This window comes from Muntiacus reevesi, chromosome 9 (genome assembly GCF_963930625.1).
Source record: "Muntiacus reevesi chromosome 9, mMunRee1.1, whole genome shotgun sequence".
In the NCBI taxonomy this organism is placed as follows: domain Eukaryota; kingdom Metazoa; phylum Chordata; class Mammalia; order Artiodactyla; family Cervidae; genus Muntiacus; species Muntiacus reevesi.
In genome coordinates this window covers 43,969,964-43,991,857 of record NC_089257.1, presented here as the reverse complement: position 1 = coordinate 43,991,857, position 21,894 = coordinate 43,969,964, and the positions used below count along the sequence as shown (strand labels likewise).

Genomic DNA, 21,894 nt, shown 5'->3' with positions numbered 1-21,894 from the left:
GAATTTGTGATCTTTTCCCAAATAGGCATGCTACAATATGTTTCATTCTTGTCTTGCTTTTTCCTTTACCTGCAAGCTTGAAACGAGCCTTTTAGCTAGGTAGTCAGCTTTCTCTAGCTACACTTTCTCACTGAATCTTCAGCTCCTTTCATTTTGGTTTCTATTGCCACCAGTCCAATGAATTAACCATGTCCGGGTCACTAGTGACACCCTTTCAATAAAATTTAATGACCTTTCATATTCTCATATTATTAGACTTTTGCTTAGCTGACAAGTTGATCCTATGCTCCTTAAAGTTTTCATGTAGAAAGCAACTTCTCCTTTATACTATTATCATTTTGCTTTTCTTAAACTGGTGCTACACGGACTTAATTTGTTGCACATTTTTAATGTCATGAGGTTACTACCTATTGTTATTCTCTTTTCAAACCTTAGTGTTTACACTGATTTTTTTTTCTCTTTCATAGACTGTAGCATTGATTGTCTGGAGAAGAAAATGGCAACCCACTCCAGTATTCTTGCCTGGAGAATCCCAGGGACAGAGGAGCCTGGTGGGCTGCCATCTATGGGGTCGCACAGAGTTGGACACGACTGAAGTGACTTAGCAGCAGCAGCAGCAACATTAATTGTCAAGTCCCACCACTCTATCTTTAGGATATTGCCTGGAATTTTCTTTCTTCTGCATATCATTAGTGACCTACAGAGTGAGAGCTATACTTTTGAAACCAATTAAACAAAATTACCTTTTGTATCTGACCAAGCAAACAGTCAAGACAAGACTTCTCACCTCAGGATTGACTGGATGACCTCACCCAGCAACTACTCTACTCCCCCAGTCTCTGAATTCCTCCTCATCTGCTTCCCTAACTACCAGAGCTGGCAGCACTGGCTGTCCCTGCCCCTCAGTCTCCTCTTCCTCCTGGCCATGGGGGCCAACGCCACCCTCCTGATCACCATCTGGCTGGAGGCCTCTCTGCATGAGCCCATGTACTACCTGCTCAGCCTGCTCTCCCTGCTGGACATGGTGCTCTGCCTCACTGTCATCCCCAAGGTCCTGGCCATCTTCTGGTTTGACCTCGGGTCCATCAGCTTCTCAGCCTGCTTCCTCCAGATGTTCATCGTGAACAGCTTCCTCCCCATGGAGTCCTGTGCATTCTTGGTCATGGCTTATGACTGCTATGTGGCCATCTGCCACCCACTAAAGTACCCACCCATCTTCACTAACCACATTGTGGCCAAGCTAGTGCCTTCATTGTTGTACAAAATGCCCTTCTCACTCTACCCATTCCCATTCTTGCTGCCAGGCTTCGTTATTGTGGGGAAGTCATTGAGAACTGCACGTGTGCCAACCTGTCTGTGTCCAGGATTTCCTGTGACAATTTCACCCTGAACACAATCTACCAGTTTGTGTCTGATTGGATCTTACTAGGCTCAGATTTCATCCTCATTTTCATCTTCTATGTCTTCATCCTAAGAACTGTGTTCAAGTTCAAGGCTGAGGGAGCTGCAGTCAAAGCTCTGAGCACATATGGCTCTCATTTCATCCTCATTCTCTTCTTCAGCACCATCCTTCTGGTTGTGGTGTTGACAAATGTGACCAGAAAGAGGGTCCCCATGGACATCCTGATCCTGCTCAATGACCTTCATCACCTCATACCTCCTGCCTTGAACCCTATTGTATATGGGGTTTGGACTAAAGAGATAAAGCAAGGAATTCAGAAACTGCTGCAGAGAGGGATATGAATTTGTAAAACAGATTTAGGATTCTATCTGCCCTTCCTTCTCAGTGATTTTTCCCAGACACGATCTAGAGAAAAGCCTGACCCTGTTTCTTCCTTTGTTCTTGCCTGGTTCAGGAGACCGTAGGCAAGAGGAAGAAACTCATTTTTCTTGGGCAACTGCTTTGGTCCTGGGCAGTTACAGTGAAGCAATTTAATCTTTACAACATTCAGGCAGCCACTACTACTTCCATTTTACATAGTAGAAAAAAACATGATTTTAAGAGAAAAAACTGCTGGAGATCATATATATATATGATCATATATATATATATATATATGTATGTGTATATATACACATATATATATAGCAGATATATGACAGAGCAGAGATTAAAGTCCAGGCTCTAGAGCCTGGCGTCTTTCTACAGAAATGCCCCACCCTACTTTCCTTTGCCTGTGTTTTGTTCTTCTGGATGTCCATGGGTATTTCCTGCCTGTATCTCCTATTTTGAGAGTGATGAGTTCTCAGAGAAGACAGAGTCCTGTGACAAAAAACCTGCAGGACCACAGGAAAAGAGCATTCATAATAATAAACCAATGCTAACCTCTTACCATGTCCTAAACCGCCTCACTGTCCTCAGGGAGTCTAGAGAATGAGGAAACAGTTTGAGGTGGGAGGAGAGTGGATACCAAGGGAGTAAGAAATTGGGGAATCAGGACCGTAAGTTGGCCATGTCCCCATGGGTTTAAGCGGCACATGCAGTGAACTGAAAGGTAGGTCTTATTTATTGATTCATCTCAAGAACTCTAGTTGAAGGTGAAAAGACAGAGCAAAGTGTCATGTTTGTGGATGAAAGTGGATCCATTCAGGAGAAAATAAATCTCACAGATTACTTTTAGAGAATTTAAAGTAAGGACTTGATTAAATAAGTATTGGAGACATGAAAATCAAAAAAAGGAAAAAAGAGGGGGAGGATGCTAAAGCAACACAGAGATAGTACCTGAGGGAAGAATCTTATACTTGGGAAGTGTTGGGTCATTAGGAGTCAGCAGGTTGGTGGTGGGCTCGTTGACCTGAGTTTCACAGCTCTGAGGAGGGGTGCTGCCTCTGACCGGTATTAGAGTCACAAGGGCTCCGAGGAGGTGCCCTTAGAGCTGGGGCAGAGACCTCTGAGCAAGGACTCTATCTTGCTGCTGGTATCTCTGAGGGAATTCAGAGAGGCTGACTTGATTCTGGGAATTCTGAACTCTAACCCAAACAAAATCCAAAGCAACCAACCAACAAATCCTGGAAGCTAAAACCTATTTCACTGCGAGAATGAAGAGTCATACTAATGAAAGGGGAAGGAACAAGTATCCCACCCCACTCTCCACCGCCTCCACCTTCCAGTCTTTCTCTGTTGTTCTCTGTAGGTAGAAACTGAGAGGTATCCAGCTGACTGAGAGTCCTAGGGTCTAAGCCCCAGCATCACAAGATGTTTAGATGGGAGGGTGTAGCTCTGAGTGACAAGCTAATTACTGGCACAGCTTCAAATGTTTGAGTCTGAAAACTTAGGACCACATGAAGGACAGTTATCCAGTCCCTGCAGTATAGGATGCCACCCAGTGGGCTGGAGACAGAGTCAAGTCCTCCAGGGCAGACAGGTGAAGAGATGTGACGTAATGCTGTAGGGGCAGCTTTCAGAGTTAGAAAGAATTTGGTATTAAGCTGCTAAGAGGAATGGAGATCCACTGCTCCACCCTATGGGGATAAAAGTAACTGCATATCAATGCTGATATGGGCTCCAGGGGCAGATTCTTCCAAAGCCACACTCAATAACAGTTTGAAAGGAAAAATGACATCCGTTTCTCTGCAAGATAGTGCTCTTAGTACCCCTATACCTGGCTCTCATTTTCTCAAGCCAGAGCCACAGATGTGATTCAGTATTTTTCATTTTTTGAAAGGAATTGTTTAATAGGACTTCTCTCCATCTCATGGTTGCCCAAATAATTTTTTCCATCATCATCTCCAACTGTTCCTCAGAAGACAGAAGGGCCAACTTCAATACCTCTTGCCTAATATGATACACATAATTGCAATGTCCAATGTACTGATAATAATTATAGTAATACTAATGAAATTAAAAGCTCAAATATTTTGAACACTTGTAATATTCCAGTTTTTATGCATGATAATATTTAATTTTCATGAGTCTTCTGTAGATGATTAAGGTTAAGAGGACCACAGTTTCTCAGAATTGTCAAGCCCAGTGCAAGTGGTTCAAGGAATGAGACACAGTGGTATCAAGACAGGCTTTGGGGTGAATCTACATGTAGATAAAGAGGATGAAGGAACAGGGTAATTCAAACAGCCTGTTCTTGAAGGGCAGACACAACTCAGCTATAAAGTAATCATAGCATTGCAAAGGTAGAAATCTTTGAGCGCTGTCTTGAGTGGATAGAATGAAGTGGCATAAACTAAAGGAGTTTTAAATTGGTGGGGTATAAATGTCCAAACTTCCAGTTATAAATAAGTATTGGAGGTGCAATGTACAACATGATGACTATAGTTAATACTGCTCTGTGATGTATTTGAAAGCTGCTTAGAAAACAAATCCTAAAAGTTCTCATCACAAGGAAAAATTGTTTTTCATTTTTTTGGTTGTCTATGTGAGATGTTGGATGTTAATGTAAGTATATGTAAGTATATGTATATGTAAGTCAAGTCATTGCTGTGTGCCTTCAACTTATACAGTGCTATATGTCAATTATATCTCAATAAAACTGGGAGAAAAAAATAAATAAAAGGGAGGGATATAGATTTTTTTTTTCCAGTTTAACTGAGAAGGTCTGTGAAGAGTCACTTTGTTAACTGTGGTCCAGTTGTAATAGAAGGGGGGTGTATTAAGAACAAGGGGAGGGGGAGAAAATTGATCTGTCAAGGCCACTCAGGTTAGTCACACGTACATGAGGAACACAGAGTCTTTTGAGAAAGATCTGAAGCCACTGAACCCTGCTCTCTAGGAACAGAGCAGATTTAAAACAAGATTCAGAGGCAAGAGAAAGCAACAAGTTCCCTGGAATTCAATTACCTGGAGGAAACAGAGTCTATGCTGGTGATCAATGCTCAAAACAAAGACCTAGACATTGTTGAGGGAGCAAAACTACATTTCCACAGATCATAAAGTGGAGTTTGGGAGCCTCTGAGCTCATAGCCATTTGACACTGTAGTGTGCTTCGGGGTGTACTCTGAGCATGCGGGTGTTAACCGTGAAAGGTATGACCTCAAAGGCGGACTGTGGGACATCAAGACTGTGCAGCCAGGGAGTCTAAACAGGAGAGCATTACTGCAAGAAGTAAAGAAATGCTTCGTTGTTGACATGTCAGCAGTGCCGCCCTGTGGCTTTAAGTAGGAATAGCAATATTGGAGTGAATTTGGTTCTCAACCTCTCTTTATTCTTAAAAGGAAACTGGCAACTCTGAAAAATTCCTGGGATCTCCAACACTCAGCGGAAGGGCTAGGGTAGATTTGAGACAAAAATACTGTACTTCCTGCTCAGAAGCCTGTGAGGGGGTTGAAAGATTAAAAAATAAAATGATATAATAATATGCAGTCTGGTTTCCTTTATTTCATTGACATTTAAGAACAATATCAAATCAATCACATGAATCAGATATTCATGTTGCTGGCTTATATCTTGGCTGTCTCTGCCCACTGAAGCCAAATAAAAAAATATGGAGACTGAATTTGGAGGAAATAGAAAGGTGGCTTTAATTCTTAGTCTGCCAAGAGGGGAACAGGGTAGGCTCATACCTCAGGAACTGTTCCTCCTCTGCATGAGAAGTCTAGGGGCCTATATAAGATGAGGGCTCACAGTCAAGAGTCAGTGATGAGGAACAAAGGTGTTAGGATCGTGTCTCCTTCTCACATTGTTTCAAAAATAGTCATAGGCTGGCATCAGTAACCCAGTTATCGAGTCTGGCAGTTCAGTGGCTCGGCAGTCTTCTTTCTGATATGCACAACAGAAGAACTACAAGGGGAAATTAAAGGACGCTTGCTCCTTGGAAGAAAAAGTATGACAAACCTAGACAGTGTACTAAAAAGCAGAGACCTCACTTTGCTGATAAAGGTCTGTAGAATCAAAGCTATGGTTTTTCCAGTAGTCATGTATAGATGTGAGAGCTGAACCATAAAGAAAGCTGAGCACTGAAGAACTGATGCTTTCAAATTGTGGTATTGGAGAAGGCTCTTGAGAGTCCCTTGGACAGCAAGGAGATCAAGCCTGTCAATCCTAAAGGAAATCAACCATGAATATTTACCAGAGGGACTGATGCTGGAGCTGAAGCTCCAATAATTTGGCCACCTGATGTGATGAGCCAACTCACTGGAAAAGACTCTGATGCTGGGAAAGATTGAGGGTGGGAGGAGAAGGGGCAACAGAGGAAGAGATGGTTGGATGGCATCACTGATTCGATGGACATGGGTTAAGAAGCTCTGGGAGAGACTGTAGGACAAGGAAGCCTGGTGTTCATAGTGTCACAAAGAGTTGGACATGACTTAGTGATTGAACAGCAACAGCAAGGGGAAGAGATATTAGGTGCAAAATGTAGCTCTTTCAGAGTCAGGGGAGCAGAAAAGCAAACTTAGTTACAGACACGCAGAGTTAGAAGGAGTTAAAGTAAAAAAAAAACTTTGAATGTTCAGGCCTACTCATTGTTCTGTTTATCTTCTCCATTCTTAGGAAAGGGAAAGAAAAAAATTCATTCTTCTCTTTTCCTTTCCACTACAACATTGATAAGGGTATATTGTACCATAATATTTAATAAGATTCTAAATTAGGTGTATTTTGCTAAGGACTATATGAAATAGTAACTTTTTTCCCCCCATTTATTCATCTACACAACCAAAAATTAGTTATTGAGTGCTTCATGTGTGATTAGTGCAGTAGTGATTAGCATAGATGGTTACCAAGAGGTAAACTTCTTTCAGAGAGATTTTGGTCAAAATACCATGAATTATCATTTTTGAAAATTTGCAGGAGAGACAACTGAGTTAAAAGATAAAATACTAATGGTCATTCAACTAACAGGCACAAGAGTGAAGAGAGGGAAATTAGGCATATTCGTTACTAAGTCTATTTTTCCTACTATATTGTCTAGGGATTGATCTACATTTTTTCTACTCTAATTAGATAGATGTAGGGTTTTCTGAAGTTTTTTCATGCTCCTAATTATAGATAGCAAAGGTAGTGCACATCAAAATCCATGATATGTTGAATTAATAAATGCCCATAAAGTTAGTTACTGCAATAAAGATACTACAGGAACTTAAACACATTATGTTTACTTTTCATCCACATCATGATTTCAGTGCATGGGGGCTTTGCTTCATGTCATCATCTAGGGACCCATACTTCTGTCATATTTGGGTATTCTGCATTCTAAGCCTTTAGAGACTTTCACAGACCATTCTGCATCTGACTTTCACACAGTGAGGCTTACCAGGTGGCTCAGTGATAAAGAATTCACCTGCCAAAGCAGGAGACACAAGAGCTGTGGGTTCGATCCCTGGGTTGGGAAGATCCCCTGGAGAAGGAAATGGCAACCCACTCTAGTATCCTTGCCTGGAGAATCCCCGTGGACAGAGGAGCCTGGTGGGCTACAGTCCATGGGGTCACCAAATGTTGGACACGACTGAATGACTGAGCATGAACATGTCATACAGTGAAGGGAGACAGTGTGCAGAATCTTTTGGGATATTTTAGGGACCAATCTGGGAGAGATTTACATCATTTTCTTTACCATTCTGTTGGCCAGAATCCTCACATAAATCTAGCTGTCTAGAGGGGAGGCCAGGTGACTAAATATTTATTTCCTAAGAGAAATGATATGAGAGACTCTCATGTGTAACACATACTTGACTCTCTCCAAGTGAGGCTACCCAAACTATCATTTAGTCACTGAATGCAGCAGAGTCTAAGATCGCCAGGAGTGTGTGGTCATCTTCATCAGTCCTGATGTGGTTCCTCTTAGACCATCATCTTCCTTCTTCCATCACATATTTAATGGTGGAGCAGAAACTGGGTACTAGCCATTAAGATTCTAAGTTGAAAGTGAAGCATGGGATACATTTCACAGGAACTTGTCAATGGTAATGCTGGAATGCTTTGAGGGCAGACATCACACTGTAATCTCCTGACAGTTGGGGAAGATCCCTAACTAGATACCGGTTATGTTCTTTGGGAGAATATCTCCTGACCATTGTTTTCTATGTTCCCCTTGTTCTTTTTTGGGGGGTTGTCCCCAATGACATTAAATGAAGCAGGCATTGGAGCACGTGACTTCTTTTGGAGGTATTGTATTTGTAGCCCGTTCCCTGCTCAAAAGATATTAGTGTCAACAATTATTTTAATTGTTTACTAAAAGCTTTCTCTAATAGCCAAGTTCATTTATATCTGGCAGTTGTTTTCTAAATGTTGCTCGTTTTAGTCACTAAGTCTTGTCTGACTCTTTTACAACTCCATGGACTGTAGCCCACCAGGCTCCTCTGTCCATAGGATTTCCCAGGCAAAAATACGGGAGTGGGTAGCCCGTTCCTTCTTCAGGAGATCTTCCTGACCCAGGGATTGAACCAGCATCTCCTGCACTGCAGGCAGATTCTTTACCACTGAGTCACTTGGGAAGCCTATGTTGGCAAATGTATATGCTAGGTTGCTAAGTCGTGTCTGACTCTTTGCGACCCCATGGACTGTAGCCCGCCAGGTTCCTCTGTCCATGGGGATTCTCCAGGCAAGAATACTGGAGTGGGTTGCCACATCCTCCTCCAGGGGATCTTCCCAACCCAAGGATGAAACTCAGGTCTCCTGCACTGCGGGCAAGTTCTTTACCCAGTGAACCACCAGGGAAGCCCAAGAATACTGGAGTGGGTAGCCTATGACTTCTCTGGGGTAGCTTCCCAACCCAGGAATTGAACTGGGGTCTCCTGCATTGCAGGCAGATACTTAACCAGCTGAGCTACCCAGGGAAGCCCTCTGATATGTTAGTACTAGGTTAATTCCAGGTGCTAGAATCACACTGCCGTGTAAGCACCTGACAGGTAGCATTTTTGATTATAATGTAAGTGCCTGACATTAGGCTTTTGATTGCTGAGGCATACACTTTAAAAATATTCATCTCCTTCAAATAAAACTAAAATAAGATATTACCTCGGAGTGGTCAGAATGGCCATTATCAAAAATTTACAAACAATCAATGCTTGAGAGGGTGTGGAGAAAAGGAAACCCTTCTCTACTGTTGGTAGGAATGTAAATTGGTATAGCCTTTATGGAGAACATTATGGAGGTTATTTTATAAACTAAATATAGAACAGCCATATGATTACCAAGGGGGAAAGTGGAGGCAGGGATAAATCAGGAGATTGGGATTGAGATAGGAGATGGAAGGGCTCCAACTTGGCCATTTACAATCAACCAGCCTCCTTTTGCATTTCCTGAGGCAACAGATAGGTGGGCTCCAGTTGAGAAATTTATAATGAGTGAGCCTCCCATTTGCTCTTCAAAATGGAAGTAACAGAGAAACAGGGTACATAGCCAGTCTTTGTCTCCTGTTAGCATGTCAAGGGAATAATCAAGGCAAGGACAGAGGCGAAAACTGTCTGAGTAAAGGATTGAGGGATCTTCCCTTCCTCCTCTTTTGGGACAAGGGAGACACTATACATGTGCAGAAAGGCTCCCTGGAGTCAAAAGTCAGAGAATAATTCCAGCCCATAATGAATCTTGCTCTTCCCAGAAGCCTTCACTTTGAGACCTATCTAGGTAATGGTGTGCATGCACACCCCGGGGAGGGTCCTGAAACAGATTAACAGGGGCGAGGGACAAAGCAAGGTGGTTGGCCTGAGAGAGGAAAAGACCCAGAAAGCTGCCCACTTACAAAAGGTTTAAACTTCCCAAAGGCGCGACTCTCTCTCTGAGCTTGCCTGTGACCCTTTCTGCAAGTACTTTTCAATAAACTTTTCACTTTACTCTTTACCTTCTGCCTCCTCTCCTGAATTTGTTCTTGACAAGGCAGGCAAAGACTAGGGACCCCGGCTCTAACTGCTGGCCCCATGTGGTTCAGTGATGAGGACTCCTGGTCTGGGAAACTAAGAGTTTGCTTCTAACTACTGCTCCCTACTGCTTGCTATAAGTTGACATTCACTGCTGTGCACATCTGAAATCAGGACTGACATATACCCAGTACTATATGTAAAATGGGCTTCTCTGGTGGTCAGATGGTAAAGAATCTGTCTGCAGTGCGGGAGACCTGGGTTGGGAAGATCCCCTGGAGGAGGGCGTGGCAACCCACTCCAGTATTCTTCCCTGGAGAATCCCATGGACAAGGAGCCTGGTGGGCTACAGTCCATGGGGTCGCAAAGAGTCAGACATGATTGAGCAACTAAACTCAGCATATGCAAAATAGATAACTTAAAGGAACTGTATAGCACAGGGAAATCTACTCAATACTCTGTAATGACCAATATTGGGAAAGCATCTTTAAAAAAAGTGGATATATGTATATATATATATACACACATATATAACTGATTCACTTTGCTGCACAGCAAAAACCAACATAGCATTGTAAATCACCTATGTATACTCCAATAAAAATTAATTAAAAAATAAAAACATTCATCTCAAATAAACATATCGCCAGTGACATGACCAGGTAAAGAACCAGGATATCAGCCTGTGAAATTTTAGAAAGCTCTGGTCCTGTAAATAAATGATCTGCTGATTGTCCCTGCTTTTCTTTTCTTGTACTTTAATTCTCTCTCTTCTGTTTTAAATTCACCAATAAAGAGAGAAACTGTGAAAACCTGGGAACCTCACTCTTGACCCCAATAAAAGCAGAACCTCAGGTCCATTCTCTGTCTCTCCCTCTTCTGTATCCCTGACCTTGTTGTGTGGCTCAGGTATGCTCTTTACCCTATAGGACTTGTGAGCAATAAACCTTGTTCTCCCAAAGTTTCTTGATGTTTGTGGCTGAGGGGTATTGTGTAATCATATAAGAACTACAAGGACTGATTCAGCCTCAGCATTGACTCTGGTTGGGAAAATATCTCTGGGGGTTCCCTGCAAGGAATAGGAGCCCATAATTCCAGAGATGTGGGTTTGACCCCTGAGTTGGGAAGATCCCCTGGAGAAGGAATTAGCAACTGACTCCCAAGAATGCCTGGGAAATCCCATGGACAGAAGAGCCTGGCAGACTGAAGTCTATGGGATTGCAAAGAGTCAGACATCACTTAGCAATTAAATATAAACACACACACCCCAGACATTTTTAGCCAATAGCATCACAAAACACACAAGAATTTTCTTTGGCATAATGTAACATTTTTCTTTCTTTTCTTTATTTCCTTTTTCCCCATGACACTTCTTTTCTGCATAATTGTGTCTATCTAAGACTGAGAGTTGAACACTGAAGAAAACTGAGCACTGAAAAATTGATGCCTTTTAACGATGGTGTTGGAGAAGACTCTTGAGAGTCCCTTGGACTGCAAGGAGATCCAACCAGTCCATCCTAAAGGAGGTTAGTCCTGGGCGTTCATTGGAAGGACTGATGCTGAAGCTGAAACTCCAGTACTTTGGCCACTTTATGCGAAGAGTTGACTCATTGGAAAAGACCCTGATGCTGAGAGGGATTGGGGGCAGGAGGAGAAGGGGACAACAGAGGATGAGATGACTGGATGGCATCACCGACTTGATGGACATGGGTTTGAATAAACTCCGGGAGTTGATGATGGACAGGGAGGCCTGGTGTGCTGCAATTCATGGGGTCGCAAAGAGTCAGACACGACTGAGCGACTGAACTGAACTGAACTGAAGACTATCAGTCTTGAGAGGACAGCTATTCACATCATCTAGTCTCTTCTCAGTGGTGGTTTCTATGCATCTTTGCTACTCAGTTCAGTTTAGTGGCTCAGTCATGTCTGACTTTTTGCAATCCCATGGACCATAGCATGCCACACTTCCCTGCCTTTCACCAACTTCCGGAGCTTACTCAAACTCATGATCATACAGACGGTGATGTCATCCAACCATCTCATCCTCTGTTGTCCCCTTCTCCTTCCCCCTTCAATCTTTCCCAGCATCAGGATGCTTTTCCAATGAGTCATTTCTTCACGTCAGGTGGCCATAGTATTGGAGCTTCAGCTTCAGCATCAGTCCTTCCAATGAATATTCAGGACTGATTTCCTGTAGCATTGACTGGCTTGAGCTCCTTGCAGTCCAAGGGACTCTCAAGAGTCTTCTCCAACATCAGAGTTCGAAAGCATCAGGATAACTTGGCAGTGGCAGCTGCCAAAAGAAAAAGTGAAGAACTAAAGAGCCTCGATGAAAGTGAAAGAGGAGAGTGAAAAAGTTGGCTTAAAGCTCAACATTCGGAAAACTAAGATCATGGCATCTGGTCCCATCACTTCCTGGCAGATAGATGGGGAAACAGTGGAAACAGTGACAGACTTTATTTTTTGCAACTCCAAAATCACTGCAGATGGTAACTGCAGCCACAAAATTGAAAGAGGCTTGCACCTTGGAAGGAAAGTTATGACCAACCTAGACAGCATATTAAAAAGCAAAGACATTACTTTGTTGACAAAGGTCCATCTAGTCAAAGCTATGGTTTTTCCAGTAGTCATGTATGAATGTGAGAGTTGGACTATAAAGAAAGCTGAGTGCAGTTAAGAATTGATGCTTTTGAACTGTGGTGTTGGAGAAGACTCTTGAGAGCCCCTTGGACTGCAAGGAGATCCAACCAGTCTATCCTACAGGAAATCATTCTTGAATATTCATTGGAAGGACTGATTTTGAAGCTGAAACTCCAATATTTTGGCCCCCTGATGCGAAGTATTGACTCTTTTGAAAAGACCCAGATGCTGGGAAAGATTGAAGGTGGGAGGAGAAGGGAATGACAGAGGATGAGATGGTTGGATGGCATCACTGACTCAATGGACATGAGTTTGAGCAAGCTCGGGAATTGTTGAGGGACAGGGAAACCTGGCGTGCTGCAGTCCATGGGGTTGCAAAGAGTTGGACATGACTAAGCAACTGAACTGAACTGAACTGAACTATCATTTATATACATTGATGGTCAAGCAAAAATCCAACTGTGTTGTGAGAAAGGTGAGAAGTGGTAGGAGAATCTCTGGAAATTACTATGACTCTTCTGGTCTCTCTGAGACACTGTCTACCCTAAAACCTGATCTACCTCTTGTTTGCATCTTCCAGATGATTTATTAAGTAATTCTCCATGTTTTATTTTAGACATAAGAGAGAGAAGCAGAGGGACATTTAGATCTCTTCCATGGTTTTCTGTCATCTCCATCACCTGCAGTAGGAAGGAAGAGAAGGCACTGGGTGGAGCATAGGTAAACTGCATGCCAGGGGTAGAAGTCCAATGGATGTGGTGCAGAGATCTGAATCCCTCTCCAGACCCAGCCCCCAGCTCAGGACCATCTAAATGTTCTCCTGAGACCTGCCTTGTCACTCTGCCATGGTGACCTCAGGAGTTCAACATTTAATTAAAACAAATGACAATTTTCTGCTCAGTCTTTGAGTTCATGTAGTTTGTTGTCTGTCAGGAGACACTTTTGTTGAGACCTAATTGGGAAGGGAAACTAGAGGTGTTTATATTTAGGAAAGACAGACCTTGATGGATTTCCTCAACAAAGTTACCGAATTTGTTGCATTTACTTGGATGTTTATAATAGAATTAAGAACTGTGTCCTGTTTGAAAAATAGGCTGAGAGTTTCCAAAGACCTATGACCACTCCTGTAAAAGTAAGTATTGATTTGTCTGTAGACTGAGCCAAAAGAGGGATATTTATGGGTCCATGCATCTTGTTTCCTCATGGGTGAGGTGGGCGCAGGCTCCCTGACTTCCTAGGTACATTGATTACTTGAGAGAAGTCTGAAGAGCTCTGTACTATATTATCCAGATAACTAGTATCAGCTAGAAGATATTTTTGAGACTATAAGTTTTCATTTCTTTTTCCTGCCGTGACGTAAATTCTGCCTTGCTTAGAATCATAAACTTTGATTTTCTTTTGCACCAGTCTTTTTACCTCAGCCAAATGGATTGCGTACTTTACCAAATAATAAACGCAATATAGTGATCACCATGCCTCATTCTTCCTGCTCTTCACTGAGTGATGGAATGATCAATGTGCAGTATACTCTTGAGAAAGAACCTCCTGACACTCACTTTTTTCTAAAGAGACTTGAATTTTAATATTTGGAAGTCACCTTTCTTATCCTGCCTAGGTTATGGTTAGCTATATGAATTAGGTAGATAATTTAAATCTGCCATATATTAGTTTCATTTTCTCACAAGCATGGACAAAATCAATTTTTTAACTGTGATTTTGTAAATTCGATTGTATACATAAAAACATTAACTACAATCATTCAATAGCTTTGTTATGTTTCCTTACTAATCTCCTGTCTTCCTCTTTTCTTCTCTCCCTTCCCTTTTTTTTCCATCTTCCTCTCCTCTTTTTCTCTGCCCCCCCCCCCTTTTTTCTGCCCTGATATCTCCTTCTCCAGCAGTTGTGTGTAGGAGAGTGTGAGACTTAGAACCAGACTCCACCTGCACTCCTCTCTCTGTGATTGCTGTGCACAAAGTCCCAAAGATCCTACACTTAGCCTAAGAGTCCCTATCTTAAGAAGCATTTGAAGACCTTCACAGGAGAGGCTATTTTTAGATTTGATTTTCAATTCAGAATCGTGGTTGTACTGGTGGCAATTCCTCTTGTTTTCCTAAGAAAGCAATGCTAAATGTTGTTCTGTATAAGATGTGTATTGTTAACATTAGCATTTCCTACAACCACAGTGACAGTTCAGACAAAGAATAGTCATGCAGGTAAAATCTTGGACATGAGTCCACTTGTAAAGAGGGTTCCTCCCAGGTATTTGTTTGGATCCAAACCACTGATCCTTCCATCGTATGAGATGGGACACATGGAAAGTGCTTCTTGACCCCCACAGTTGCTTGTGGTCCATGCTCCTCTGAGATCCCTGTTCTTTTGATCATTGGGGATGTTCCTCTGTCACCTCCCTACACAGACTTACAGTTGCTGAGGGTAATTTATTCTGTCCTTTCTCCACAGGTGCGACTATAGAAATTTTTTTCTGAGAAGGTTCTCATCCCTCAGTTTTCTTACACTTCTTTTCTTGGGGTTTCTTTTTCTTTATTCAGACTCCCCAAGAGCTTTTGATCTCTCTCTCACTCTGTTCACAGTGCTGAATTAATATACTCTACTGGGAAATAGGCCACAGGGCCTTGGGGTACAGGTGTCTAATAAGGGCACCAACCCCTGTGAGCAATGGGGATGGAAGGGGCACAGTGAAGCCAGAGCCCATAAAATCAGCCTCTAGAGCCTTTGTAAGGGCCAGTTCAGATACTTTCCCCAAGAACCAGAAGCATCAGCAGTGCAAACTTCTGGAGGTGGTAAGTCCCAAGCTGGGGCCAGGAAAATTGTGAGGAAGGAGGCAATGAGGAAAGGAGGTGAGTCCAGGAATAAAAAGGAGATGGGATGCTTTCAATAGGGCCTAGTGCAGATGTAGATCCTGTGAAGATACTTAGATCCTGTGGCCATACAAGGTTTATGGGCTTCAAACAACTCTAGGCTCAAAGTCCTTCACCCATATCATGGCTGGGAGACCAAGGCTGTGTGCCTGGCTGGGTCAGGATCTCTCTTTCCGACCTAGTCTAAATCCATCTGTGAGCCAAGATGACCACTCCTTTTTCTAGGCAGCCATTTCTGGGCTTGGATATTCTGTTATATTTTTGGTTATTTAAGACTTATCTGACCTTTCCAGATTTAGTATATCATGGTCAGAGAACATGTTTTCTTTGCTAGCACCTGGAACAAAGAATCACAGCAGCCACTCCTTTGTAGATATTAGCCTGTGAGTAAAAACTAATGAAATTGGAGTACTGGTGATCAAATCTATGCCCCAGATGGCCAACAAGTCCTCACTTCTTAGAATAAGAGGCCTTACTTTCAATGAGGAAAATACATATTTAGAGAAAAAAAAAGGTTCCGGCTATTACGGAATATAAAAGAGACTATAAGGAAAAGGTCAGTTTTCATTCCAATCCCAAAGAAAGGCAATCCCAAAGAATGCTCAAACTGCCACACAATTGCACTCATCTCACACACTAGAAAAGAAATGCTCAAAATTCTCCAAGCCAGGCTTCAGCAATATGTGAACCGTGAACTTCCAGATGTTCAAGCTGGTTTTAGAAAAGGCAGAGGAACCAGAGACCAAATTGCCAATATCTGCTGGATCATTGAAAAAGCAAGAGTTCCAGAAAAACATCTATTTCTGCTTTATTGACTATGCCAAAGCCTTCGACTCTGTGGATCACAATAAACTGTGGAAAATTCTGAAAGAGATGAGAATACCAGACCACCTGACTTGCCTCTTGAGAAACCTGTATGCAGGTCAGGAAGCAACCGTTAGAACTGGACATGGGACAACAGACTGGTTCCAAATAGGAAAGGAGTACGTCAAGGCTGTATATTGTCACCTTGCTTATTTAACTTCTATGCAGATTACATCATGAGAAGCACTGGGCTGAAAGAAGCACAAGCTGGAATCAAGATTGCTGGGAGAAATACCAATAACCTCAGATCTGCAGATGACATCACCCTTATGGCAGAGAGTGAAGAGGGACTAAAAAGCATCTTGATGAAAGTGAAAGAGGAGAATGAAAAAGTTGGCTTAAAGCTCAACATTCAGAAAACTAAGATCATGGCATCTGGTCCCATCACCTCATGGGAAATAGATGGGGAGACAGTGGAAGCAGTGTCAGACTTTATTTTTTGGGGCTCCAAAATCACTACAGATGGTGACTGAAGACATGAAATTAAAAGATGCTTACTCCTTGGAAGTAAAGTTATGACCAACCTAGACAGCATATTAAAAAGCAGAGACATTATATTGTCAACAAAGGTCCGTCTGGTCAAGGCTGTGGTTTTCCCAGTTGTTATGTATGGATGTGAGAGTTGGACTGTGAAGAAAGCTGAGCACCGAAGAATTGATGCTTTTGAACTGTGGTTTTGGAGAAGACTCTTGAGAGTCCCTTGGACTGCAAGGAGATCCAAGCAGTCCGTTGTGAAGGAGATCAGTCCTTTGTGTTCATTGGAAGAACTGATGCTGAAGCTGAAACTCCAGTACTTTGGCCACCTGATGTGAAGAGTTGACTCATCAGAAAAGACCCTGATGCTGGGAGGGATTGGGGGCAGGAGGAGAAGGGGACGACAGAGGATGAAATGGTTGGATGAGATCACCGACTCGATGGACATGAGTTTGAGTAAACTCCAGGAGTTGGTGATGGACAAGGAGGCCTGGAGTGCTGTGATTCATGGGGTCGCAAAGAGTCAGACACGACTGAGCGACTGAACTGAACTGAACTGAACTGAAGATGGAGCTGAAAGTATATTGCTATAATATATCAGTGTTATTGGAGGTCTGAAAGGGACATTTCTTTCCTGTGTCACTTAAAGGGTCATTTATTTCCTGTGACTTTTGGTGATGTTCTTAACTCCAGTCTCCCTGAATCTCATCTTTTCTTACACCAAATTCAAGAGTCCTCTTCACCCCTCTAATACATCCTTTCTTATCCACCTACATACCTGTGTTCAAATCTTACTCACTTTTCCTTTGAACTATTCAGGACTCTCTAAGACTTGTGTGCAAGTCTTCTTTGTCCCATCTTTAGCATGGTAATTCCCTGTCAAATTCTCTGTTAATTCCTTAGGATGTACCTGACTGCCTACTGCTAGGTGGGCCATGAATGGCTGAGTATGCTCCTTCATACCTGTAAACTTTGTTTCCTGACACTCCTCTCCTATCTCCTCTCCCTAAAGAAATTAGGATCTACCAGCCCATAAAACCCCATCATTATTTATTACTGAGCATCCACCTATGCAGACCTTTGTTCTCTTGCCATTACCTGTATGAGTGACCCTCTCCTCTCCCCAGGTGAATGTTATCCCTTTTTGTTTCCTATTCTGTGGCTCTTAGCTTGTCATATCCCTGGGCTAAAAGAATCTTAGGAAATGATCCTTTCTGTCCCCACAACAACACTGAAGCTAAATATCATTTATCTATTTTATAAATGAGAAAACTAGGTACCAAAGAGTTTAAGTATCTGTCAGGGTGGTACAATGAGCATAAAAGCCAGAATTGGAATTCATTTGCATCTAAGGTCCACTTTTCAAGCATAACACATTGCTTCATTCCCCTGTACTTTGGTCTCTTTCCAGTTGTTTGTTTGTAAGATCATCTTACTAGAGCCACAGCTATACTGTATTGTAAGTATTGATACATTACTTTTCCTCTATTAATTAAGCTCTCAGAAGATAACTGTTTTTCTGTAATCCATGTTATACATTTGCATGCTTTACAATAAGACCGAGTACTGAGAAGGCACTGACTCTTTTCTCATTTGTTCAAATAGATCAAGCCACTCTGAGGATTCAGAACTTGAGGTTATTGGAAAGGAGAAGCCTTTTCAGAAAAGGTGGATATGTTTACTATTCTTCTTGTTTCTCTGATTTGCATAGGGTAATTTTCTTAATCACAAATGGGAATATAAGACAGAGTTGATACATAATTTTCCCTATTGCTGTTTTAATCCCAGAACCCTTGGTTTGTCTTAAAAACCCTACAATGGGTAGAAATTGTGTGTGTGTATATGGGTTATCTTGATAAAAATCTGCATTTGGGAAGTCTGAGACATTCAAAGTGAAAGTCCTTTTTCCAATTCTTCTCTGACAGCAAGAGTCTGATACCTCCTTGCACACACTTCACCCTCCTACAGGAGACTTGTCGGATAGTACACACACAGATAGTACACATCATTAAGAACCTCAGATCTATTGATTATATACCGCCTGGGCTCCCGCCTTCATCCTGCCATGATTCTCTGGCTCTTTCCTGTTCTTTGGCTGTTGCATCCATTGTTGTTACCCTTCTTAGTACTTGGTTCACCCTAATCTCTGTTTAGCAGTGAGGGGATAAGACAGTACCCAATCCAAGAAACAAATGGAATCAAAGCAGATGAGTTTACAGAACAGATTCCAAATGCTGGGATCATTGGGTCCGGCCATAAGAAATCACAGATAATTTTGCTAACCAGGTTTATGAATTCCTATTGAAGTTCATATGTCTAAAACTCGCTCACTAACTGGTTTTTTATTTTACATTTGGTAACCTCCTGGTATCCCTCAATACTGACTGTCTCTGTCACTAGAATAGGAAATTCACAGTCTTTTCTAAAGGAATCGAGCCAAAGAAAGCACTCTTCAAATTTCACAAAGAGAAATAGCAGCAAATAATCCAGTAAGAGAATGGTAAACATTATGCCTTGAAGTTAAATCCTCTTTGAGTTTGGAAGAACATATTCTCCTTGGGTGGGGTCAAGGAATACTTCCCTCTAATCTTTTATGAAAATAAAGAATCCTGAAGTCAGTCCCCATCCAATTGTAAGGAAATGGCTGGGCTTTTCTAAGACTTCCATGCGGTCAGCTGAACAGAGCCCTCTGTATAGTTGTCCCTTCTAAGCTTCGAGAGAAGGAAAGCCTTAATTAAACTGTGCTTGTTGAGGCTAAATATTGGGAAAGAGCTCTAGAGCAGATTCCTTGGTTGTCAGTTCTGGCTTCACATACTAACTCTTTAATTCTGATCAGACTATCTTGCTCCCCTTTATCTGTACACTTTCATTATATGAGAAGTTAGAATAATAATATTAATTACATTTAAGTGTTTTTAAAAGGATGATATGAGTTAATGAATATAAACATTCAGAATAATATAGCATACAGTTTGTTCAGCTAAATGTCAGCAATGATTGATGATAGTTTGAAAACTTCATTGGAATAGGTTAAGAGCATATCTAGAACGCATACTTCCTGTGGTAATATATTCTGTCCTATATTTTAAGGACTGTGAATTTTCAGTGTGATCAGGAAACATTACATGATATCACACAGCAACTACTCTACTTCCCCAGTCTCCGAGTTCCTCCTCATCTGCTTCCCTAACTACCAGAGTTGGCAGCACTGGCTGTCCCTGCCCCTCAGTCTCCTCTTCCTCCTGGCTATGGGGGCCAACGCCACCCTCCTGATCACCATCCGGCTGGAGGCCTCTCTGCACGAGTCCATGTACTACCTGATCAGCCTGCTCTCCCTGCTGGACATGGTGCTCTGCCTCACTGTCATCCCCAAGGTCCTGGCCATCTTCTGGTTTGACCTCAGGTCCATCAGCTTCTCTGCCTGCTTCCTCCAGATGTTCATCATGAATTGCTTCCTTGCCATGGAGTCCTGCACATTCATGGTCATGGCCTATGACCGCTATGTGGCCGTCTGCCACCCACTACGATATCCCTCCATCATCACTGATCAATTTGTAGCTAGGGCTGCCTTCTTCATTGTGGCCCGGAATGGCCTCTTTTTTCTCCCTGTTCCAATTCTTTCTGCCAGACTCAGATACTGTGCGGAGAACATCATCAAGAACTGCATCTGCACTAACCTCTCTGTGTCCAAACTCTCCTGTGATGACATCACCTTCAATCGACTCTACCAGTTTGTGGCAGGCTGGACCCTACTGGGCTCTGACCTCATCCTTGTCATTCTCTCCTACTCTTTTATCCTGAAAGCTGTGCTAAGGATTAAGGCTGAGGGAGCTGCCACCAAAGCCCTGAGCACCTGTGGTTCCCATTTCATCCTCATCCTCTTCTTCAGCACAGTCCTGCTGGTCCTGGTCATCACTAACCTGGCCAGGAAGAGGATTCCCCCAGATGTCCCCATCCTGCTGAACATCCTGCACCACCTCATCCCCCCAGCTCTGAACCCCGTTGTTTATGGTGTGAGAACCAAGGAGATCAAGCAGGGAATCCAGAAACTGCTCAGGAGGTTGTAAGAGGTAAAAAGAATCAGATCCAACTCCTGGAATTGTTAAAAAAAAAAGTCAGGAATTATTTCTATACTGGAAAGGGAATTTCACTGTTTAATCCTGAAATGAGTTCTGATTTTTCTTTGCCTTAATATCTTAGATAAGAATGAAAACATTCCTCTATGAATCTTTGTTTCCTGTTGCTTCAAAGGAATCCTTTCTTTGTTAGATATTTTGGGGAATTTTTCTTGGCAGAATCCTTAAATGAGAGGCACGGCAAGCCTTAGTCAATGGCGTAAGATTACATTAGGAATTTTTGACCACTAAAGACACAGAATGTATATGATAACTTTAAAAAGATCTGCCTGTCCCCTGATTTACAAAGGATGTAGAAGCCTTCCCTTTCTCCACTTTCAGCCTGATAGAGCCCTACATGACTTCTGCATTGTGAAGAGTTGATTGGGCTGGACTATAGACATTAATTACTCTGGTTCTCAGGGTCAAGTGTTTTGCCCTGAGCGTCCCTGACATTCTTCTCTGGCACCTCTGGCAGAGGTGACATCTTCCGGCTCCCCAGATCATTTCAGACCTGATAAACTTTTCCATTTGTGTAACTTCCCATTTTTTTTTTTTTTTACCATCATTTTGCAGAATGAGTAAGTATGAACATTTTGTTCAGTATTTTGTGTGTTATTGTCATCATTTAGTCACTAAGTCAAATCTGACTCTTTGAAACCCTGTGAACTGTAACCTGCCAAACTCCTCTGTCCATGGGATTTTCCAGGCAAGAATACTGGAGTGGGTTGCCATTTCCTTCTCCAGGAGATCTTCCCAATGCAAGGATAGAAGCTGTGTCTCCTGCATTGCAGGTGGATTCTTTACCACTGAGCCATCAGGGAAGCCCACTTTGCATGTACACACATTAAATTATCTAGACATTAAATGAGTGGTTAGTTATTACCATTTTCCTAAGCACACTGTTTCCTGCTGCACTCTGAATAAGAGGAAAATCATTATCATATATGCCATTTACCTTGGGGTAGAAGATATCCATGCCATTTTATTGCTCCTCTGTCCCTACAGTCATTTCTACCACTAGATTTTCTCTTGAGAAAATTTTACTTACATGAAAGTTCAAACCACTGGGTCCCAAAACATTAAATGCCACTTAAAACTATGGATTGAGCATACTATATTCATATCCATTTCAGCCTGAATACGCCATGAGGCTTCCTACAAGCATGCCTTCTTGA

General features: G+C 42.2%; 1 protein-coding gene and 1 pseudogene across 1 annotated transcript; both read left to right on the top strand.

Moving 5' to 3' along the window:
* Nucleotides 1-802: 802 nt before the first annotated feature.
* LOC136174895 (olfactory receptor 56A1-like) lies at nt 803-1,743 on the top strand (annotated as a pseudogene).
* Nucleotides 1,744-19,726: 17,983 nt separating this feature from the next.
* LOC136174918 (olfactory receptor 56A4) lies at nt 19,727-20,668 on the top strand. Its single transcript, XM_065945185.1, has one exon. The coding sequence runs from the start codon at nt 19,727-19,729 to the stop codon at nt 20,666-20,668; it is 942 nt and encodes a 313-aa protein (XP_065801257.1).
* Nucleotides 20,669-21,894: the final 1,226 nt, after the last annotated feature.